Source organism: Lissotriton helveticus, chromosome 1_1 (assembly GCF_964261635.1).
Source record: "Lissotriton helveticus chromosome 1_1, aLisHel1.1, whole genome shotgun sequence".
Classification (NCBI taxonomy): domain Eukaryota; kingdom Metazoa; phylum Chordata; class Amphibia; order Caudata; family Salamandridae; genus Lissotriton; species Lissotriton helveticus.
Genome location: NC_136057.1, coordinates 1,427,995,835 through 1,428,021,066, shown reverse-complemented (window position 1 = coordinate 1,428,021,066; position 25,232 = coordinate 1,427,995,835). Strand labels below are relative to the sequence as shown.

Sequence of the window (25,232 nt, the reverse complement as noted above, 5' to 3'; positions counted from 1 at the left end):
GTCCAGGCACCACATAATTGCTTTACAGGAAACTTGGGAGGCCAGAGATCCGTACCATCTGGATGGTTATATTTCTTTTTGTAAAAACGCTGAATCATCTGTAATGGGGAGATCGAGTGGGGGGTCTCCTTTTACTATTTAGTCTTAAACTATTGTACAGACCAGAACTGATAACTACCAGCTCCCCAAATATTTTGGCGGTTAAACTTGTTGGTGAGAATCTACCTACAATGTTGGTGGTAAATTTTTATAATTCCTTTACCAGGCGAGATGAATTGGACCACCTAAGAGCACTATCTGTTTTCTTGGATGAATATGATGAAAATAATTATATGTCTTACCACCTTTTAATTCTTGGCGATTTTAATATCCATGTTTGTCAACTAAATTGTTTTCAAAGTATCGAGAGCGAATACGGCCCGCAGGGGGTTACCCCTTTTGAGCATACAAAGAGCGGGCGTGTCTAGAGAGTCTTTTATCTGTTCATTATTTGTTTTGCCCGTTACAAGCAGAAACCCTGTGCCCTGTCCCAACTTATAGAGGCCATGGTAACCAAAGTATTATTGATTACATTTTGGTATCATGCCCATTGACGGATTTAATAGGTTCCTTTTGTGTCACTGAGAATGGTCCGAGTGACCACAACCCCCTCACGATGGACATTAAAATTAAGGCCCTCAAAAGTGAGACGCCTTCGGTGCTTATCACAAATTCAAATATATCCACCATATGTCAGGGGCGTAGGCTGAGATGGGAGGCAATTACTCCAGCCGACTTCCTAGACAAACTGTATAAAAGTAATTTTGAGGACTTGAGTTTATGTTTAAATGTGGAGTCTGACCCAATTGTAACACTTGGTGCCTTTGACCGTATTACAAAACAGGTTGCGACAAACTTGACCCGGCAAGGTAACCCAAGGCCCCAAAAATTTAAAAATCGGTTCGACCAAGCTTGTACCACTGCAAACAAGGCACTTAACAACTTGGGAGATCAATTAAGTGCATCTTGTAAAGATATCCCAAGAGCTGGCTCAAAAATTATCCCCGCATTGTTATTTGCAGACGATGCAGTCTTAGTGGCTCGAACGGCAAGAGGGCCACAATTGCTTTTAGATTGTTTTATTAATTTTATGGATTGTCTAGACTTGGTCACTAATTTTAAAAAGTCACACTCAATGTCATTAGGTGGAGGACGGGCAAAAAAGGCAAAATTGTTCTGCAAAGGACAGGAGCTTATTAAGCCTTCCCTTATTTAGGGATTCTCTTTGATGACAGAAGGTCATGGGTCACGCAGCGCGCCCATAAAAAGAATACCCTCGCCAGGGCAACAGGGGCTCTGTTAGGGTTTGCAAAGCGCCTAGGCTGCAAACCACTCCCGGCCCTCATGAAAATTTACAATGCAAAATGTGTACCAATGGTACTATATGGGAGTGAGGTTTGGGGCTACGCAGATGTGAGCGAAATCCAAATAGCAGAAAATGTTTTCCTAAGAAAACTGTTGTCGCTCCCCCCTTCTGCTGCTACTTTTATTATTCATGAGGACCTTGGGGCGGGTTATATTTCAGACCAGATTGCTGTTGCCCATTTATTGGGTTGGTGGAGAAACTGGGCACAGCAGCCTCCAAATTTAAATCAACTAATTATTCAACACTGTATGTCTTTAGATAGGGCCCTTGCTATCTCGTGGATCCGTTATGTTAAGACCCAAATGGATTCACTTGGCAACCCTGATTTGTTTATGAATCCTAGTGCACTAGGTAAGACGGCTATCAAGGCCGTAAAGTCTCAGTTCCTGAACATGGCAATGTTAAAAAGGGAGGAAGCGGAATTGGTAAAACCCTCAGTTAAGAGTTTTGTAATTTTGAGCATAGGAAGAGGAATCCAGCCATACTTGACCTATATAAACAAGCCATACCATCTGTTTGTTTTATTGAGGTTCAAGTATAATATGCTCCCATGGTTATTATCATTCCCGAAAGGTTTTTCTAAAGAAGGGGCCTTGCCCCTGTGATAACTTCTCTGAGCAGAATACGCTACACATGGTTTTCTTCTGCGATTTTTATGTTACCCTGCGCAAGAAATTTATTTTGCCATTGTTAAGGGGCTGTAACTTTAAGCAAGTTAGACCAGTGTTGGCCTACTTGCAAATGCTTGGATCATCAGTGGTGTGCTTTGGGGTAGCCAGTTACATCACCGGGGCCATTAGGCAAAGAAACAAAGTACAGTCATAATTGCAACCGTCCCCGTCCCTTTCATTTGTGGTGTTTTTGATAGGAATTTGTGGTGTGATGATTTATATGATGAATTACTGGATTTTAAAAGGAGCCCTCGAAAGGCGACAAACTTTCTAAATTGTATATTTATATGCCAAGTGTTGTATATCTTGTAATATGTTGTAAACATCATATTGTGCCTTGTAATGGGATTGTTTACATTATGAAATATTGTTTTGTGCTTGGATGGTTTTACATTTTAACCGAATAAAGCTAATTCTGATCTAACTGCCCTTTTATCTCACTCTTGCAGTTCCCAGCTTTCTCCCTTTATAGCCAGTTTTCCATCTTACTTTTTCTCCTTTTTTCCTATCTGTGGGTTTTCTCTTTCTTGCACTCTGGAAAAGTCTGATGAGGAGAAATAAGTGCTTGTTCCCAAAAAAGTGTGACGTGGCCCCCACTGGCAACCGTCGGCTGAAATTAAGCACTGGTCACGCACCTTCTCTCCATGTAGCCATTCTCTGCTAATTAGCTATCCCCAGCCTAAGGACCTCCTTCATCCTATATGGGCCAAAGAATTTGGATAAACCTCCACTGACTCCACCTGGTTTAACTTATACCCAATCATCAACACTAATCAAACTCAGACCTTTGTAAGAGGTTTTAAGATTTTTGATGGCCTTAGCATCACACTGAATCATCCACGAAGGAGCTAATTTGGTGCCTGGTTTCCTGCCTCTCATAAGTTCAAAGGGTGTCTTTCCAATACCCGAATTCACTATGGTACGGTATGCCCACAACATGTCCTTGATTGCTTTCTGCACGGCAATTCCAGCTCTAACAGCTAGTTCCATTGTTCCTTTGACTAATCTGTTGAGTCTTTCAACTTGACTGTTGCTCTGTGGGTTATAAAATGTGGTATGTATATGTTTGATGTCCAAACCATTTAAAAAACGTTGCATATCCGTGGAGGTCAACTGTGTACCATTATCCATGATTAGGGTTGAAGGTATGCCTTCCCTTCTAAATATTTCCCCCATCACAGAAATGGTTGATTTGGTGTTGATAGACCTCATGAAAACAACCTCTGGCCATCACGATTTGACATCTACTAAAACTGCTGCATACCTTTCATGCTCCGGACGTGTGACAAATGGGCCAATGAAATCCTTGCAGTTTTTCCCGCTCTCGCTCAGCCTCATTTACATGCTGATTGTGTTCAGTCACCCCCAAACCAACTCTAAGCCTTTTTTCTCAGTTCATGCATGCTTCACATCTCTCCACCAACGCCTTGGTTTGGACATCTATTCCAGGCCACCAAAACTGATCCTTAAGTCTCTTAATGGTAAGAGTTTGGCCCAAGCGTCCTTCATGAGCTAACCTCATTCGTTTTGCTCTCACAGCTGTAAGCGGCACAAATCTTTTGTTACGCTTGATTAGACCATTTTTCACTAGGGATAGTTCCTTCAATGCCTTGCAAAAAGGTCTAACTGCCTGCAGTAATGTGCTTTCTTTTCTCTATTCACCTTTGAGTAGTTCTGTCACCGCCCTAAGGACCTCATCAGATTCCATTGCTACCTTCCACTCACTCATGGAGACACACCCGTGTAGACTCTCAAGCGCATCCTCCACGTAACCTATTAGTGCTTCTGTTTCAAAAGTGCACTCGGCAGTCGACTTATCAGGCAAACAAGACAAACAGTCTGCTACACTATTCTTCCAACCTGGTAGGTATTCAATTGTGCAGTCGTACTCCTGTAACTTCGCAGACAGCCTAGCTAAACGGCCTGAACCCCTTGTAGATCCATTGGGTCCTAACACTCGTAATAGTGGTTTATGATCAGTTCTCAGAACAACTTTCCCGCCCCACAAAAACACCCGGAAATGGTTTGTAGCCCATGCTGCTGCTAGTACTTCGAGCTCTATGACTGGGTAGTTTTTTTCCGACTCAGTCAACAAGCGCCCGATGAAAGCCACAGTTTTCTCAGAACGCCTGTGCACCTGGGACTAAACAGCTCCTATACCATTCGCACTGTCATCAACAGTTAGAAAAGATTGTAAACCACATTGAAAAGGAAATTAGCGTTTACAATGTCCCTTTGAGTTGCTCAAACGCCATCTGTTGGATCCTTCCCCACTCAAACTTCTTTCCTTTTTCAAGTATGTCCCTCAATGGAATGGATTTTCAGTAAAGTCCCTCACAAACTTGGAGTAATACTCAAGGAGACCCATGAATGATCTTAACATGTCTTTGTCACTAGGCAACAGAGCATTAACAATTGCGCTGATTAGATTCAACTTAGGATTTCTACAATCCCCAGTAATCAAATGGCCTAGATACTCTGCCTCCCTGAGTAGAAACTTGCTTTTGTCCTTGTGCAGGGTCATGCCTGCATCCGCTAGACGGCTTGGTACTTGCTGCAAAGACCTGTTGCGCTCAGAGACATCTTCGCCAAAAATGAGTATGTCATCTTGAAAGAAGACTACATTGGTGATATCAGCCAATACACGTGTCATGAGCCTCTGAAACACACTAGCAGCCGGTGATAGTCCAAAAGTTAATCTATTGAACTGAAATACACCTTCAGTGCTAATGAAGGCTGTCAAGTTCTTTGAGTCATGATGCAATTCATCTAATGATAGGCATTTCTAAGGTCTATTTTGGAAGAAAAAACTTGCAATCAGATACCAGAGAAAACAGTTTGTTGATATTTAGCAGTGAAAAGCAGTCCATCACTACATCTTTGTTTGTTGAGATTTAGCAGTGAAAAGCAGTCCATCACTACATCTTTGTTTAGGCTGCGCAAGTCCACACAGAACCTAAGAGAAGAATACGCCTTCTTGGTGATCAAGACCAGCTAAATCCATTGGGATGCTACTATCGGTCCGATGATTTTGTCTTTAAGCATTTGATTGATAATGGACTTGACTTCAGCGCGAGCAGCTAGTGGAACTTTCCTTAGATAGTGCCTCACGGGAAGGGAATCCTCCTTCAAAACTATCTTATGTTGGTAGTCTTTGATATTGCCAATATGATCTTCAAACTAACTTTCAAACCCCTTAAGTAACTCTTCCAGCTCTTCTTCTTCAACTACATCACTTGTCCCCTGGCTTTGGGATTCACGACAAGATCACACTGGTGGGACTACCCTAATATTGGAGGTCCACATACTGCCACATAAACTCTACCCTTCGTCATGCGACTTCTGAACACTATCTCTGCAGTGAAGTAACCCAAGATGCCAATATCATCTCTCTGATATCCTTTCAGGACTACATTTGATATTTCGAATTTTTCTTTCATCCACAAGTCATCAAACATGTGTTTGGGAACAATGGTATATAAGGAGATTGAATCTACCATCAACTCGGACAATTTGTCATTAATCTTAAATTCAGCCTTAGGTCGTACTTTCATGTTCTCCTTTTGGTTCTCATCATCATCCACCATCAACAGCCTGTGTTCTATCTCATCACTCACTTCCTTCAGAAAAGCAACTGTTTTGTTCGAGGCATTGCAGACTCATGAGAACTTATCTTTTCTCCCACATTTATGACAGTCTCTTCCAATGGCAAAGCAGTTCTTGGAATCCGCCAAGTGCAAGAAACTGCCACACCTAAGACAGTATCGAGTGGATTGACTTTTCTGTGAGTTCAGAGTGGGCCAAAATTTCTCCATAGTACCTTTCCCTGTGGATTTGGATGCACTCACATTTTCTAAATAGAGTTTTTTTTACAGTATTAACCAGTTCTCCAGGTTTCTGCAGTTGTGTATAAAATTTGGGATGTCTCATTACAATATTGACAGTTTTTGCAAAGCGAGTTTGTAACATCGATTTGGATTCCTTTAAAACATCCTCTATATTATCACCATTTATCTCATGTGCTTCAGGCAAGTATTTGAAAATGTGTTGACCTTCAGTGCCCAAACAACCCATCAAAGTTGCTTTCTTCCACACAGGTGAGAAGTTGGTACCTCCCAGTGCTAAAAATATAGTTGTCAAAAATTTCAGACCAATCTTCCCATTCGATGGGTGGTTCTCCTAGCTTGCGACAGAAATGATGGTGGAACAGTGATCGACTAACTGATATTCATGTTGATTAAAGCTTTTACTGCCTTAATAGACTACATGGTGGTGAGAAAACATAACAATGCGACCAACAAAGTACGAAGTTAGTATGCTGTACACCAGGCAAATTGAACAGATAAGGGGTGTACGTAGTTCGCTGTGCCTCTGATTAGATAAGGACTGACATAGCCACAAATTAGCTCACGCTGTCTCTGGCACTCGTGAATGAACCCAGGCGAATGGAGATACAACTGTTCCCAATGCCGCTGCCCTGATAAAGTGAGTAATTCAAGGAAACCGTGGCTGAGAACTCACCAAGGCAGGGCAAGCGTCTGGAATGCTTCAGGAAAGAATGATAAAAATCAATAAAGAATCCACACCTCCTCTCTGCTGAAACACTTGCTCAGGAATATTGAAGACTTTACCACACAGTGGCAGTAGAGCCAGGGATGTTGTGAAGTCTGCACCACTAAACCGGAAGCCAAGGGGGAGCAAGTGTGGTAGACGACTATTCCCTTCACTAAAACAATGTACCGCTCCACAGGACACTGCTCATCAGGCACCGCTCTGTCGGACACAGGAACCAGGGACTGGTATCACGCTTCAACAGGAAGCAGCACACAAAGTTACCGAAAACTCCACACGCAGATACACTTACAGAAACTCCCCGGAAAAGGTTAAGAAGGCCTCAGCAGAACCTTTGCACGTAGCAGCTACTCTCATCAGATGATGTTGGTTGCTCTGCCATCACTTAAACCCAGTGCCCAACCGCAGGAATCCAGTGTGTCGCCAAATAATGTAATGATAAGGAAGACACTCTGTTCAAAGGTAGGTATGAACTTCCAAGTTCATTAGCATAACAAACCGCCCATTCAGTCAGGCACCAACCGCCTTAACATCCGACATGGAATCCTGTGATGTCATCGCTCCAGACAGCGTGACATCAACAGAGTTCCATGCGGATGGCAAGACCCAGATACAACAGTTAATCTCTGAGCCAGCATTAGCCTCTGCACCTGACAGCTCCTCAACATCCTACCTCCCTCAGCTCACGAGCCCATCGTCCCATGATGCTTCACTACCACCATCTGCATCACCACCCTTTGTAGTCTCCAAAAGGCAGCAGCTCTGCGCACCAAGCCCTGCTACAACACCACTCAGCTCAGTCCTCCCGGTGAGAGTGAGGCCCCTGCACAGCGCCTTGGCATCTCTTCACTCACCGTCCAGTTCCTCAGAACACCTGGAGGACACCACTAATTTCTCCACGAAGCCTCGCTCTCTCTGCTGTGGCAACCTCTCGCCGCTATCTTGGATTGCAAATCCGCCACTCCTTCCGGGTTGTATCTCCAGTCATAAGCCCGTGGAGGCTGCTTGGGCAGCACACAGAGTGTCTGATCGCTGGGCAGAGAGTGAACACTGCCCCTTCTCAGAACTTGGTGATGGCTTGGGGGTCTTTAATTACCAGGAGGACTGTTGGGTCCGTAGACCTCTCTCCTAAAGCGTGTCCACTCACAATGCTGACTCGTAAGCCCAAATAATTGCAATACAATCTTTCTAAGCGTTTGTACCCAAGGAATATCATCTGTGGAATGAGGTAAACATCAAATGAATACATAGAAACTGAAGGTCAAAGAATCCGCAGTTGCTGCTATATTTGGGTGGACTTACACTGACACACTTATGCCTTCAAAGTGCTACTGTACATCAAAGGACACAAATTGTTACAAGTCTCCTTTTGTGAATATTATTTCTTTGTTGTTGATATTTTGTGAGTGAGATGTCACTTCACCAAAGCATCACAAGGGATATTTTCAAAGCTTCCTAATGTTGAAACAATAAAAAACTTACAAATATAAAGTCAGTGTCCTTTCAGTAACATGTGAAGTTATGATCTTTTTAGTCAAAACATCAAATATATGTTTGAAAGAATGTGCCTGTGTTTTGCTAAATATTTGTGTCTTTCGTCCTTCAGGCTTACGGCCTATGTGGTGAAAGTCTTTGCCATGGCAGACAATCTGATGACCATTAATAAGGACATCCTGTGTGGGGCAGTGAAGTGGCTGATCTTAGAAAAACAGAAACCAGATGGGCTTTTCCAGGAAGATGCCCCAGTCATCCACGGGGAGATGATGGTAAGTGCAGTGGGAAGATTTGAAATTATCCTGTCCTATGTAGCTCACATCATAATAGGCATAGTGATAACACTGAAAGAGACATAATAGCAGATTCCAAGAGGTTTTGTAGAGGGCAAACAAATGGACAAAAGTCTACTTTTTCCCAATGTTTGCTGGATTCTGGACACCAACCCTACCTATACTTATAGCATTTCCCCTTATATCGATAAAATGTACAATAGAGCAGAAATTTAAATTACGCCATGCTTCCAAGGAAGGATCCAAATGCAAACAAAACAAAAAAATAGTTACATCAAGTCAACAGATTGTGATAGAACCCCAATCCATTAGAGTATCTGTTGTGTATTAGTTGTTGCAATAGTGTAAAGTTCTTTCCCACCAAAGACGAAGGAGAGATTCCTAACCTTCGCATGTTCTCCCAAACAGCTCAGTATACTACACACAAATACAAAGGCAGTCCATCAGTGATGTCTAAATGTGGGTCCTGATCCTACAGGGATATCTATTAGATATTAGAAAAGACACCTCACCCGTCATATGGCAGCCTGCGTCATCATCGATGCCTAGCCTCACCTAGGTAGGTATTCTAACACCCAGGTGGACACCAGAAAAAACTACTCTGGATCTCTGGATAAGATAGTGCTCTGAACAAACAGGGTTCCAGTTTAAAAATGGCTAAGGGTAAAGCCAGAATTTCCGTTTATTAGTGGTTACCTCTGCCATGATTAAAAATCAGTCGGGATGTATCAGGAAAACATCTAGGTTTTCGCATCCACTTTACAACTTCTGGCTACATGTTTCAGTCAACTTACTCTGCCCTATGATCATTCAGCTTTCTTCAGGACTAGTGACTCTCAGCCTGCCTAACCTGTCTTCTAACAAGGAGGCATAAAGGTCTCTTACCTAACAATGCTGTTCACTCGAACCTGTAGGAGCAGATATAAAAAATTCTTATCAGTTATCTGCGCAAACAATATTGTGATACAGTGGTGATTGGGCGTTCATAATCTTATTGAGGTGAACACAGTATTCAGCACCCAATCTCAGTATCGTGGACACCCACCATTCTATCACATGTGTATGTGATGCACATACATGTAGTCACATTTTGACCAACATGTTGGCAAAAACTCAGTGCAAGACATTGTTATTATGCCCTCACTTCCCCTACCTGGTACCTGATCCAACTTTCTCGCCCAAGGAAGGAGGAGGCATTACCCTGTAGTCACACATTTATGTGGTATATGAAATAGAGTAAAAAACCTGCTTCCAATACTCTATGTCTATTCATTTACTCCTCCAAGTCAACACTATAATCTTATATGGAATGACACGAGACCCTTCATTCTTATGTTACATGCGATTCCTATTTTTTCAGAACGCACATAATTATAAGACATCTCAATGTACATATGTGAAAGTCGCTTATCTCGTTCGCAAATGCATCAGTCAACTGGTTCATCGCTGACTCGGGATAATACCTCAGAAGTATTATAGTTCAATTACAGGTGTCTCTGTTTTAATCGATTATATCATCCATTCCCACTCATGCCTTTTGATAACACCACATGTTCACACCGCTTTTGATTCCACCATAAGTATGTTTTTGGGAAATCAAATTGCATGACTCACTTTGCACACCCTGTTATTTGCCAGCTTAATGTCACACATGCACACTCATCCACCTCAAAATGTGCCATGTTTCTCATTAATTGATGAATTCCGTAGTTAATTTCCCAAAAAATATCCAAAATCTGTGGTCATCTACTGGTCTTTTGCAAATCCTCACACAGATTTTAATAGGGAATCCTCCTTTACTTACTTCATTAAGGAATGAATGCCGCATTCAACACCTACATTACCTCCCATGGCCATGCTGGACAATTAGCAGCATCTTGCCTCTTCCTTTTAATTGCCTTCCGGATGCATATGACTCATCACTCGACCTGCGACATGGCTGCTCCCTGGAAGTGTAATTGCTATTCCTGGTTGGATTACTTAGTGGCAAGTCATCGCACGGACCCTATGGAATCATGGGAGTTGTACTTTCCCGCGTGCGGTTTACTCCAACCTTTCCGGCTAATCTTTTTCTAAATTTAGCCCATGGAAGGACACTAAAAAAATTGTATATTCTTGGCCATATTTTTCTTTAACTTGCATTTATTGCTTTTCTTTCCTTGCAGTACTCCGTGAATAAAGGGTCCTTTGTTTGTCTCAAATGCTATTTCTACCCAAAGTAGGACCCAATCACATGCCCCTTTTGTGGTGGATGCAATATTCTGCTAAACTATATCTCACTGTCTCCCATCCTAGTACCTCTGCATTTCACAGTAATCTTTCCCGTCAATGTTATGAGGTACCATTGTAGCAGCTATCATCTTGGTATGTCATCATTTAAACAAAGCCTGTCAGTCCCCAGTGCGTATATCCATTGTTGATCATAGTACAACAGTTTTTCAAAAGAGTGGATGGATTTCTACTTATTTTGACCAGTATTGTCGACCTGAGGTCATTTTTGCAATGGCCTCATTACTCTTTCTACACCACATGGTGCTTTGGTGCTTGTTTAATCTGATCCATACTTTCCTAGTGGTTATGCCTATATAATGTAGATTGCAGGGGCATATGAAGCTATAGATGACATTCTCAGAGTTGCAATTTGAATGTTACCTCAATGTCCATGGCGTTCTCAAAACAAAATCCAGTACTTTCGCTTTTATTGTTAGTGGACATACAGTACATTTCCCACATGGGTCGTATTATCCTAAGCCTGCATTGAACCAGTTAACTGATGCATTTACAAACAAGACGTGGCGTTCACAAATGTACATTGGGTTGTCTTATAATGAAGTGCCTTTTTGAGAAATATGAATCACATCTAACAAGGAAAAAGAGAGGAGGAGTAAACAAATCGACATAGATTTTTGAAAGCAGGTTTTAGACTCCATTTCGTATATCTCACAAGTGTGTGACTACAGGGGAGTGCCCCCCCACGCCTAGGCCGAGAGAGTTGCATCAGGAACCAAGTAAGGTAAGTGAGGAGATAATAGCAATATCTTGCACTGAGTTATTGCCAGACATAGTGGTCAAAATTTGACTCCATGTATGTGCAGAGTGTTAGTGTGCTACTGACTGATTAAGTTCCCTATATTCACATACACATGCCATAGAATGGTGGGGGTCCACAATACTGAGATTGGGTGCTGCATGCAGTGTTCCCCTCATCAAGGTTATGAGCTGCTAATCACTGTACTATCACAATACTGTTTGTGCAGATAACTAATAGTAAGAATCTTTTGTATCTGCTCCTACAGTTTCAAGTGAATAGCATTGACAGGTAGGAGAGCCTTACGAGTCTTTGTTAGAAACACTGCTGTAGTAACAGGAGTAGGCAGACAGGGAGTCACTAGCGCTCAAATAAGTTAAATGACCGATAGAGCAGAGTAATGTCAGCTGAAACAAGCAGGCAGAAGTTGTAAAGTGGATGTGAAAACCGTTAGGTTTTACTAATACATCACAACTGATTTTTTATCATGACAAAGGTAACCGCTAATTAAGGGAAATCCTGGTTTTACCCTTAGCCATTTTTAAACTGCTCTTGTCCGGAGCATTATCTTATTCACTGCTCCCAGAGCAATCCTTTTTGGGTTGAGTTCACCAGGATGTTAGGTAGAAGTTTCACCTACCCAGGTGAGTGGAGGCCCCTATGATGAAGAATGCCATCATATGATGGGTGAGATGTCTCCTGTCATATCTAACAGATATCCCTGGAGGACGTAGGATCAAGTGGGGAGAGGGGTTGGCCTAACGGCTAAGGCGCTCGACCTCGGACCTGGGGATCTGGGTTTGAGTCTCGGTAACGACGCCAAAAAAACCCCTGTGATTCAGGGCAAATCACTTAATCTCCCCAAGCCTAAAAAATGAAAGTGTGTCCTCATGTAACGTAACTGGTGCTATGTAAAGCGCTCTGATAACTGATTTGGTTCGGTTCTAGTTCGCGCTATATAAAACTCCGAAAAAATAAAAAGTCCAAAATCTAGGGCTCACTGACATAATTTGTATTTGTGTGTAGTGTACCATTGCATAAAGTATCAACCAAGGTGGCTGATTTACAAGTGTCTGTGATGGTAACATTGCTCACGAGGACAGCAGCAGCTACTGTATTTCTTAAATAATTAACCTTAGTGATACCCAGTAAAGGTCTGTCTTCTTTCTGGTAGGAGGTAATAATATACGCCAATTATGGTCTGCTTTGAGGGGGGCCTACCAGTGTGAATAGCCCAATAATGCAGCATAGTTGTTTAGATTGAGTTAAGTCTTTTGACCTACCAAGTAATAGTTCAGAGCCCTTGTAACGTCTAGTGTAAGGACAGCAGCTTTAGTTGGAGAAAGGGAGTCATGAAAAAGGAATGGAATGGAAAGGGTTTAATTGAGATGTAATTTTGAGATAACTTGAAAAAGGAAGGAAAATTTAAATCTCAAGGATAACAGCCTGTTATAGAGAACTCTGTAAACTTCTTCTGTGGATAGAGGTTGAACCTTGCTCACCCTCTTAGCTGGGGTAATTGCCACAACAAAAGCTGTTTTCTATGACATACTGTTGAGATCTGATTTATGCGAGTTTTCAAAAGGAGATTCCATTATTTTGGAGATACAATGTTTACTTCCAAAGGAGGAGGGAGTACTCTGAGGGGAACCTTTTCCTAGAGTATTATAGGTTCCTCAGATGACCTTTTTCTGCAAGTCGTAATGGTAGCCGAATGCACCTTCATGGAGCAAAACTGAAGCCACGACTTGGCCCATGTGTGCTTCCATCCTTTCATTGCCTCTTCTATAACAATGATTTGAGTCAAAGAGGATTTGGAAACAGTCATCAATCATATCTGATTTCTTGCACTAAGGGAGGGGAACAATAAAAATGTTGGACAGTTAAATCTTCTCTTCCCAGTATACTTTTTTCTAGATTTATTAACATATGCATAATATGTGTATAGAGAAATGTAATTCACATAATGTATTTAATACATAAACATAATGTGAAGCTAATAATCAACTCTGATAAAACTCAGGTTTAAAACAAAACAAAAATATGAACCAATGCATATCGATCCCTTAATGTCTTGCTATTGTATGTTATCGTCATAAGATCCAATTTAGAATATAGAATTTCATGTCTTATTAATTTAAGAGGAATTGCCCCAAAATTCCCCATGTCTTTGTGAATTTAATGCTAATATTGCTAAGTAAGGACAACATTTGCACCTACGCTCTCTTACCAGATTGTAAACTGTCTGTAAGGCAGGCGGACCCCTAACATGACTCTCTTACCCACTATTGGTAAAGCATTTATATATTTTATTCCACCCATGCTGAAATAAGTCACCTTCCTTGCTTAATCTAATGCCCCGCTAAATCTCAGCCAGTTCTCAGATGGCGACTAGTAAATATTGTGCTTGCTCATAAACAGTAATTGATTTGGGACATGAAAATATAGAAAAATCAGATTCATTGCTGCATAAAGTTGATCCAGTTCTTAATTCTAATCCATTTGTCCATATGAAGGTGCTTGATGCCTTTAATATAACACAGAGGGCCAGGAATCTGCTCTCTTCTGAGTATACATGGCAAACAGATGCTGTTGAAATTGATAATGTCTTGTATGCCACAGAGTGGAATAGAGCCTGATATCTAGCATAGATCAGCCACGTTGGACATGGATACCTTATGGAGGCACGATTCAGAACCAAAATAAGCTGGTGAACGTATTCTCTACTTTGCGAAAAAAGTTCCAGACAATAGGCAGTTTTTGACAGTTAGTGAGGGTTGTCCAGTTATCACCCTCACACCCTACTTTGGAGTTTTATCATTGTTCTGCTGGAGAATTGATGGCAATGTCTCCAATAGTGCACTAAACAGCAAAACCTCTGTTTTTCTCTTATTAAGTTTGTATCCGCCAAATTTTGCAAACATCTGTATGGCCTCAAGAGCAGAGGTTATTGTGCATTTTTGCATGCATTACAGCAGACCTATTCCTCTCACTCTACAATCATGTTTTAGAACACACAGCAACAGAAAGGCCAACATATTTGAATTGTGGGGAATTAGAGAGGTAAATTCTATGTACACCTTCGACAGGTGTTGGGTGTTCAAATTTTTATCGTTAGGCAGTTTCAAAAGAGGATCTTTATGGCCAACTATTGTAGCATCTAATGTATTTATGATGTTTGTGTGGTAGGACTACATCAAATTTGTAGAATTTTATCAAAAAATGGCAGCTGCAACCTGTCCACATGCTGTGAGATGTTTGCAACTCAAGAGGATTCTATGTTGTCTGACACCATTTACAGACCATATGTAGAACTTTCTGATTTCAACATGACCTCACTGATGCATTGCACACTGCAACTGTTGCCTTGAAAGAGATCAATGGTGCAACACGTCAGCTGAAACGTCCATTGTTCCTACACAAAGAAGGAGAAAGTACTTGTTGAATGACTAAAATTAATAAATCAATATAAGACACCTACTAATTGGCTCAGAATACATCTTTACATGTAAAGAAAGCACTCTGCCATTCTTCCTTAAAAGTGTCTTAACCTACTGGATGGGAAGTAAACAAAGGGGCATATTTACAATCCCCAAGCGACACCAGAGCCTCACTTTTTTGACGTTCCAGTGGCACTCTATGCTATCCCATATTAACAAGGCAGCACTAAGCCACTTTGTGTGGAACTCAGCCTTGTAAATATAGCTCCCTGCAACGCAGTTTTCTGCAGCAAAGGGGCGTGCAATGGGTGTTTCTTTGGGCGTTCCCAGCCACACCCATGGCTTTTTGACACTGCTTCAGATTTACAAGGATCTGTAAATCTGAGGCAGTGCCAAAAACTAATGGCTTTCAAGAGGAGGCATTCATGTGGTGAATTCCGCAGCACACATTGAAGGAGCAAAATGCCATTATTGATTGTTTTTGTGCAGGAAGGTGTCCCTTCCTGTACAAACACAATCATCCCTGCAACACAGGCACCCTTGCAACATGGTACAAGGTTGCCTGCGTTGGCACGAGGCAGTTTTTTTAGCGTTGGCACAGGGGTGAGCAAAGGGATGCGCCGTATTCTCGTTAAAACAGCGCATCACTGTGTTTTGAAAATTACGCTGCTTAGCGCAACAAAATTGCTTGTGGTACAGCACTGTGCCATTTTTATGTAAATATGCCCCACAATATTTGCCTATAACACAGACACTGCCAAGGCAAACCAAGGAAGTCCCAGCCCGGACACTAGCCATAGATCATTTCTTGAAGTGCAAGAGTGTAGAGATCTCAGAGTTGCAAACTTTAAAAAAAAGGCGTAAATTCTTGCAAAACTAGGATTTATGTTAGAAGAAAATCTGCATAACCTACCTCTCTGCAGGAGAATTGTCCTGCAAAACAAAATCTGTGGAATAATTCTCCAGCAAAAAAAATAAAAAAAACACGAAAATTATGAAGCGAAAACATTTTTTGCTGGAAATTGCTTCCTGGGAGAAGCTGTGCGAAAATGATTAAGTTGCAACTTTTCAAGTCCTAGTACTTGTTCCAAAGCACCCCAAAGTGCTCTTCTTTTTTTCCTGCCTTTGATTCATGTACAACTCACTGTGACTCTCCACATTCCAAACAAATCATCTCAAAACAGAGAGGTACAACTTTTCAAACAGGAGGAAGACAAATGTTCATTTTTTTAGATTATTTCTTACAGAATTTTCCATATCAGCGAGAAGTTAAAATGTACACTTGGCATTCACTTTTAGTATGGAAGAGTACACACTAACCATGCCTCATCTACACATACGTAAAGGACTCTAGTTATTCCATTTGAAGATGGAGGAGATCGTATTCTTTAACACCTTCAGCGCGACGCAAATTTTCGCGCTGTGCTGAAGGTTCAAAAAACGGGCGTGGTCGTGACGGAACGGTTTTGTCATCAGCACAGCCCAACCGATGCTGATGATGGAACCGTTCCGTCATGAGCGTCAAAGAGGTTAACTTGTAAAGATGCTTACAAAGCTACTCTTAAAAGTTATCATTCGGCGTGTAAAGAGGCACGCATTCTTTATGTTGCTAACACAATAACTAATGCATCCAATCGTCCTCGGGCTCTATTTTTGGTAGTGAAGAAGTTAGCTGGCTCTGATACCATCCCTCTCCCTCCCGTCCTTGATGAAAATCAATGTAACAACATTGCTGACTTCTTTATCCAGAAGGTCGAACTCATTTACAGGTCACTCTCTGCTCCTTCCCCTTCCTTGTGTAGTACGGCTTCTGCATTTGACCCTACATATCACAGTAATTGGGGAAACATCCTTCCCAACGCAACTTTTACCACGCAGTGCCTTTAAGACACAACTTTTACAACGCAAACCATTACAACGCATTGCGCTGGGGGGCGCTCTAGGATAGGGAATAAGTTTAATTTACTGTCCAACACCTTCCCTAGTGTCCACGGGGACTGGAGTTGGAATAGTAAATGAAACTATTCACTATCTAGCACCCCAAAGCGCTATGCGTTGTAAAGGTATGCGATGTAAAAACCGCGTTGTAAAGGCATGTGATGTAAAAGTATGCGTTGTAACGTCATACATCCCAGTAATTGTGACCAGATAGCCAAGATTGTTTCCTGGCACCCATTTGAAGAGACGTCTTTCCAAAATTGTTTAAACAGTATTAAATCTGGGTCTCCTCTTGATCCTTTGCCTATTAACATCCTTTGTCAGCTCTCTGCCATATCTAAAGGCGTCCTTATAGATCTTCTTAATGCCTCTATGCGGGAGGCCTTGGTACCCCCCAAGTAGAAGCGAGCCATGGTCATCCCTTTGTTGAAAAAGGCCGGAGCAGATCCTTCGGTACTATCTAACTTTAGACCTATATCTCTGCTTCCGGGTTTCTCCAAAATTTTGGAGAAACATATCAATACTCAACTGACACAACACATAGACAAAGTTGGCTTTCTTCATTATTCACAATCCGGGTTCAGAACCAACTTTTTAACTGAAACTGCTCTGCTTGGGGTCACTGAGAAACTGTGCCACTCATTCTATTAGATTTGAGTGCCGCATTCGACACTGTGTCGCATAACATCTTGCTCAACACCCTTAGGTCTCTTGGGCTGGATGGCACTGCCCTATCCTAGTTTGCTTCATTCCTTGATGGTCGCACTTTTCAAGTCGTTTCTGCTAAGGCATCATCTAAGATCTGCGTATCAGCATATGGAGTCCCGCAGGGATCCATTTTAAGCCCCCTGCACTTCAACATCTATGTCAGACCTCTGGCAGAGATTGTGGAAGAGGTGGGTCTTTCCCTATATTCGTATGCGGATGATACGCAGATTGTCTTTTCGCTGTCCACCACTAAAGATGCTACGACATCTGCCCTTCAGTACGGCCTACGGCAAGTGACAGAGTGGATGCGCCTTAACTTTTTGAAGTTAAATGGGGATAGGACTGAGGTCCTTATCCTCGGCAAGCACAAGGTCCTATGGGGCCCTCACCACTGGCCTCAGGAAATGGGTTCCTTTCCCCTACCTGTCACCCATGTCCGTAATCTGGGCATCATTATTGATGATAGTCTCTCTATGAGACAACAGGTGGTGAGTGTTGCTGCCATCTGTTTCACGATCTTGAGGTGGCTTCGTAAGATCATTTGGATGCTTCCTGCCTCAACCCAACGCACGGTAGTCCAGGCACTCATCACCTCTCGCCTCGATTACGGCAATGTTCTTTATCTCGGTAGCTGCCAAACGGTATTGAGAAAGCTACAGTTTGTCCAGAACTCTGCAGTACGCCTTCTTTGTCAAGTTCCTAGACATGCTTCCATCTCACCATATTTACGTGACCTTCACTGGCTTCGAATTGATCAAAGAATTAAATTTAAAACCCTTTGTTACATCTTTAAAATGAAACAAGGGGTGGCACCAGCGTATCTGCAAGAGCTCATCCATCCTTACATTCCTTCTCGTCCCCTGCGCTCTACAGCCCATGGAGACTTCGTGATTCCCAGATTTAAACTTGCAAGAATGGGAGGCCGTTCCTTTTCTTGTCTTGGCCCTAAAATCTGGAATTCTCTTCCGGTGTCCCTGAAGAATGACCCGTCCTATCTCAGTTTTCGAAGAAATCTTAAAACCTGGCTTTTTTTTAGTAGCAAATGGTTCTTGACTGCTCTTTTCTAGCAATTTGTGTGCTAGGTGCCGGGAAACCCTTTTTGGGTAGCTGCGCGTGCTACGAAACTAATTTAATAATAATAATAATAATAATTTGGAAAGGGGTGGCAATGTTAAACAATTAGCAATCTCCGGACTGTCTCTTGTATGTCACGCTTGAGAGACACACAGAAATGCCCACATTTCCGAAACATCGCAGTACACACTGCGTGATAAGCATTATAGACAGCTTTTGTGAGACTCAAAATCGTTTTGCCAGAAGTTGATAATGGTCAAACGTATTGTCATGGGCTGTTTTACAGAAAGGGCCCTGGGGGTGCAACCAGTGTGTGCACCAGCTGTTTTGGCGGTTCGGGCTGAACTGTTCCAATGGGGCACAGGGTCAAGACTGATTTGCATATGGCTGGGTCCAAATTGGAATGGCATGGTGAGCAAAAAAACTATGGATTTAGGCCCAGATCTCTGTACTGGGGTGAATGTATGAGATTGTTGTGCATTCTGTCCAACAACTGTTGTTTTTGCATTTGTCACCCCGAGTGGGACGGGTATGCTCAGACGTGAGTCCCGTGCTCTCCATGCCACTGGAATCAAGCTATCCTGGCTGAAGAGGGCTGAAAGCCCAAAACCGGTCCTAGGATGCTTGTTTCCAGTCCAGGGAGGACCTGGCTTGGCGGTTTGGGCTGGACTGTTCCCATGGGGCACAGGTTCAAGACAGATTTGCATATGGCTGGGTCCAAACTGAAAAGGCATGGTGAGCAAAAAACGATGGATTTATGCCCAGATCTCTGTACCGGGGTGAATGTATGACATTGTTCTGCATTCTATCCATCAACTGTTGTTTTTGCATTTGTCACCCCGAGTGGGACGGGTATGCTCAGACGTGAGTCCCGTGCTCTCCATACCACTGGAATCAAGCTATCCTGGCTGAAGAGGGCTGAACGCCCAAAACTGGTCCTAGGATGCTTGTTTCCAGTCCAGGGAGGACCTGGCTTGGCCGTTCAGGCTGGACTGTTCCCATGGGGCACAGGGTCAAGACTGATTTGCATATGGCTGGGTCCAAGCTGGAATGGCATGGTGAGCAAAACAACAATGGATTTAGGCCCTGATCTCTGTACTGGGGTGAATGTATGACATTGTTCTGCATTCTGTCTATCAACTGTTGTTTTTGCAGTTTACACCCCTGTGGCACCTTGGCATTACAAAAGGCGCTGCAGACGCTTTCCAACTCCTTCAATAATATAGCTTGTGCGTGCACAAAATGTACACCTGCGTGATCAGGAGAGGTTGTTCCCTCATTTGCATGTGGGTTTGGCCCCATTCAAATGATGAAACCTTTTGCCAGTGTGCCACGCTGTATTACAGATGTTGATGTCAAGGCAAAGAAACTATCAGGAGGCACACTGATTGTGTGCCACAATAATAATTCCGCATTTGGAAAGCGCAAACTTATCACTCCTAAGGGTATCTAGGCACTGGGGGGGGGGGGAGGGCGAGGAGATGAAGTGAGCTATTGCTTAGAGTCACATGATGCTGAGCTGAGCTGCCACCGGGTGATCGACCTGTGAGCCATGCGCTCCGGAGTCAGCCGCTCTGGTCCTGCGCCTCACCTCTCCTGTGTGCCACATAAAAGTGGTGCACAGAGGGCACACCCTACACACAGGTGCAATCATGCACTCTACCCCCTTGCAGGGACATCCTTGCCTTTCTTTCAAACTGAGGCCGGTCTCTGTCTGTAGCAAAGAGCAGGCTAGTGGCTCCAACAGCTGATCTGCCTTCCACTAATGCGCTGCTCGAAGTAAGGGCGCAAGTTCGCACCTGCACTCTGAACAGCGCATTGACCGTAAGAGGTCACGTTGTCCCAATTGCGCTTGTCATATCCAGCCACGGGTGCGCCTCTCCACAAAGTGGGACTGTGCTGTATCCATAATATGGCCCGGCCCCATGTGTGTGTAGAACTCTGTGATATACAAAGACCATAACATTTACACAGCTTTGGTTCTGTTAGAACGTTTACAATATCCTCAGCCTGGTGGATTTCAGACTAGGAAACCTAGGGCATATTAGCAAAAACCTCGTTAAAATTATCGCCATTTTAGCGGCAGGAAACGTCCGCTATAACGGCAATAATGGGCTTGCTAATGTGCGTTATAGAATTCCAATAGAAGCCCAGGTTAGATGTCCTGCACATCTAACCTGGGCTTCTATTGGAATTCTATAACGCATATTAGCAAGCCCATTATCGCCGTTTTAGCAGCATTTTCCTGCCGCTAAAACGGCGATAAATTTAACGAGGTTCTTGCTAATATGCCCTCTAGTCACATTAAAGCCCAGGAGTATTCCAACATAGCTTTTTATCTTATGAGAAGCTTTTGTGGGGAAATAGCCACAAACCTCACATGAGCTCCTAGTTCAAAATAACAACAATGGCCTTGAACTTATTTTTAAGGCTTCTCTATGATATGTCGCGACATAGTGGTAGCTAACGCTACTTGCATCATCCTGAATATATCACAAAAGCATAGTCTGTGTGGTTCACCAGCCAGTGGCAAAGCCAGTGTGGGTCGTTTATTGACCCATAGCTTAAGGATTGGAATACCCCTCATGAAGATCTTAGTAAGCCACACGTGATGGGCAGGCCATTTGAAGAAAAGCACATGTGTGATGCAATCCCTGTTTGCAGTGAACTTGTTTCAATTATTGGTTGTCAAAACTGTGTCCACTTTCCTCAAACGTTGTCGACGAAACAGACATTAATAGGCATATATGGGTAAGGACTCAAGGAAGATATTATCTTTAACTGGTATTGTCGCACTTTTATCCACAGGGCGGGTCCCAAGGTTCGGAGCCGGAGGCATCGCTCACAGCCTTTGTCCTGATTGCACTGGCTGAAGCTAAAGACATCTGCACTGCATCTATCAGTGTAAGTTCTGGTCATTGCCACAGGCTGGTGGCAATGTCCATTTCATTTGACTAAAAGGGTTGTTAAAATCTCACCTTTCATTAGATTTTGGCAGGTCAAACCTACCGGAATTTAACAGGAGAAAAGATTATGATGCTTACTCTTTCATGCATATTGTGGTGTGGTAACCACCAAAGTCACCCTGGTTTTCCCCAGAAACTTGTAATAGGTGCTATTTATCACACCCAATAAATAACGTTCCCCAGAGTATCCTTATTGATCTGGTGCAAAAAAAAATCACCTGGCTTCCAATAAAATCCGAATCAGGGCCTTAGTGTTTTAACTAAAAGAAGTGTGTTAAAATATATATTTTCAGCAATACGCAGTTATGTTGTACCAGAGTGAAATGTAAATTACACAGTGTAATTAAGGAAATTCTAGTCATATTTCTTTCACAAAATTCCCAGAATTGTGCCATTACGCTGAAAATAAATGTCTATTATTGTTAAAGCATATTTTAGGGCACGTACATTACTCTTCAATTTTCAAATCATTGTCACTTTTGCTGTGTGCCTACTTATCTTGTAGTTAGCAAGTCATATAACTAGAAATATTTTCATCCTAAACTTCTCGGGGTCAAACAGTGCTTTTGGTATAGCGCCTCCTCCTGGTGAAATAGTGCAAACTTACCAAACACAAGGAAACCAGTCCCAGGATACTTGATTCCGGTTCATTGACGACCTGGCTTGGCAGTTCGGGCTGGACTGTTCTCATGAGGCGCAGGGTCAAGACTGATTTGCATATGGCTGGGTCTGAACTGAGGTGGCAAAGTGAGCTAAAGAATGGTGATGGATTCAACACAGATCTGTGACTGGGGGTGAGTGTCTCAAAAGTTGCAGCGCTCCATCCATCATCTCCTTGTGTTTGTAGTGCAAACTTACAACAGTTTTGTTTTGAGCATTGTTTCGCAGTTATTCTTGTTAGTAACATCACGCCATATTCTCTGTTGCAAAGAATTACCCGACTTTAGGGAGTTAAAAAGAGTAGTAATCAGGCTCCCAGAAATTAATGATACGGAACCAAGTGCTAATGTCCCCAAATGCTCACGGTTTTTCCTATTTTCACGCACTGCTAGTAGCTAATATTCTATTTAGTGGTAAGCACTTCGAATTGCCTCATGACGTAGAGCTGTAAGATAAGCACTGTCATAACACAGGTGTGACAGGCTCAATATGCACACACTGTCACCGGAGGGTGCATTTTCACTGGGGAAGGACTGTGGCTTGGAAGAACTGACTCTAGGTTATTCTCCTACACTTTCAGACTTTGGACACAAGCATTGAAAAGGCTGCCACGTTCTTGGAAAACAGAATCAACGGTCTGAAGAAAGTGTATTCTGTCACAATTTCATCCTATGCCTTGGCTCTTGTGGGAAGGAGTAAAGGTGATAGCAAACTGATGGAGCTGTCTACAGGTATGTTGGCCTTCACCTCTAGCTGGGATCAAAATGCAAGAGCCTATTGCTTCCAAAGAGAAAGGGAACTACGCGCTAAAATAATATTGTAATAGTGACTGATTATGCACATGTGCTCAAGATTAAGTATCTTATTTAGGGTTTGTCGGACAGAGTAATCTGTCACAAATCTGCGGGATGTCCCATCCGCCGTACTGCCATTGCATTACATTGAATGAAAGTTGTAATACGGAGTCTCTTTATCATTTCTTGTTCACACATTGAACCTATTCTTCTCACAGGAACATGGCAATGTTCCATGGTGGCTCCCTATAATTGCTGAAGTGATTTCTAAATTGTTTTCTTATTTAGGTGGCACCCACTGGCATGACCCCACGTCCAAACTCTACACAATTGAAGCCACATCCTACGGTCTCCTGGCCCTCCTTCAACGGAGGAAATTTGACAATGCCGCCCCGGTTGTCCAGTGGCTGACAGAGCAGCGATACTACGGAGGTGGCTACGGCTCCACCCAGGTATTCATGGAGCGACAAGGGCGTAAACTTTATACAGATCATGCAAAATTTAAATGTAAATGAGTTCTCCTTGTGTGTATCAAAGTAAAATGATTATTCTGGACTATTTCCAGAACAACAGTCCTAGAAGGACAATCTTAAACTCTCTTAAAACATTATGACCCGCAAGCCCATGATGTGTCCTAAACAATATAAAGTTATATGCCCAATCTTAAATTAATATCTCTCAGTTGTGAATCTTTGTATGCAAGTATATGACAGGATCCTATGAATAAAGAATAAGAAGGCTGCTCAGTGTCAAGGAGGAACAATTTAAGAGCTTGTACATCGAAGGGAGGGAGTAAGGATATTTGCATACATCAAAGGGAAAATAGGGGCCAGGAGGATCCTTAATGATTGTGAATTAGATTTCTCTGACAAATTTGCATTTTCAGCTCCTTTCTGACATGCAGGAAAGGCAACAGATCTGAACTAGAGTCAGATTTTATTCCAGGTCCTGGAAAATATGCGCTTCTTGAGTTCCATAAAAGATCAAGGATTGATGTGATGCGCTTTCCATCCAAAAGCAAAAATTCCAGGCTGTTGGCCAATGTGCATCGACACAACTCCTAAGGCATGTGCAACCTTACCGACAGGACCACAGCGGATGTGATCTCCATTGGGCCACTGCACTGAGTCTGAGCTCACTACTCACCAGGAAGAAGAATCAAGTTCCATGCTGGAAACAGGGATCCCACCAACCCCAGGACTTGTTACCCTTCTTCGCTCTCACTAAGACATACAGTCACCTGCATGACCCAAACAATGGCCACTTTTCCATTGGCAATGTATCCCAGAACCTCTACCTCAGGGCCTGGTTCAACTATCACTCATGCATCATCTTATTGTAGCTATGAACATAATACCAACTACGTTATTTTATTTCTTCTCACATACTAATTTCTTATCCGTTAATCAATCAGCCCTAAAGTGTTAACAGATTGTTAATTGCTATCGTCCTGTCTCCCCTACTCGCATTTCAATATTAATTTAACAGGGTTGTCAGCATGGTCTTTGGTTTTTAAGTGATGCTTTCCAGCTGTGAGTAGATGTGGATTTTCGTCTTCTATAAGACAAGTGAAAGCCGAAAGTTAACTCAGACAAACATAATTGTCCAACGTCATTCCGTCAATATGTACCTAGTGCTTTTTTGTGCTTTTATTTGCTAACCTTAGACCTAAATAAGCGAGAAGCACTGTTTTATCATGAACTGGGCAAGTATGTGGTTCATCATGGATAAGGTGACAGTTTCCTTAATTGTGCAGTACATGCCATGGTTGTAGAAATGCATAATTTGTGTGCCACTCGATATCTTGTGCAAGCACTCCTAAACTCCAAGAATATACAGCAACAATAGTAGGCCGTCATGCAACACGTTTCTCCCATCTCTGTGTCACCCTTTTATTAACCCCTTCGACGCTGATGACGAGCTGGGCTCGTCATGAGGTAGCCTCCTGCTACGCTGATGACGAGCCCAGCTCGTCACGTAAAGTGTGCTTTGAAAAATCTCAGCGTACGAGCGGAATTCCGCCCGCACGCATGCGGTTAAACAAATTCTAATGACAAGCTGAGGGAAGACTTATGCCCTAATTACGAGTTTAGGTGTGATTTATCCAACATGACAAATAACAATCTCGCTGGGTACGTAATTTATAGTGTGTCATAAATACCTCCCTTCACACATTTGTGGGGAATAAA

At 42.6% G+C, this 25,232-nt stretch overlaps 1 protein-coding gene across 1 annotated transcript in view; it reads left to right on the top strand.

The window, feature by feature from the left end:
- The window catches only part of LOC144764150 (complement C3-like), a 604,987-nt gene that overhangs the window by 436,542 nt on the left and 143,213 nt on the right, over nt 1–25,232 (top strand). The window contains exons 31-34 of the mRNA XM_078650287.1: nt 8,255–8,414; nt 21,432–21,527; nt 22,830–22,980; nt 23,332–23,495. Of these exons, the coding sequence (XP_078506413.1) occupies nt 8,255–8,414; nt 21,432–21,527; nt 22,830–22,980; nt 23,332–23,495 (571 nt within the window). The remainder of the gene's footprint in view (nt 1–8,254; nt 8,415–21,431; nt 21,528–22,829; nt 22,981–23,331; nt 23,496–25,232) is intronic.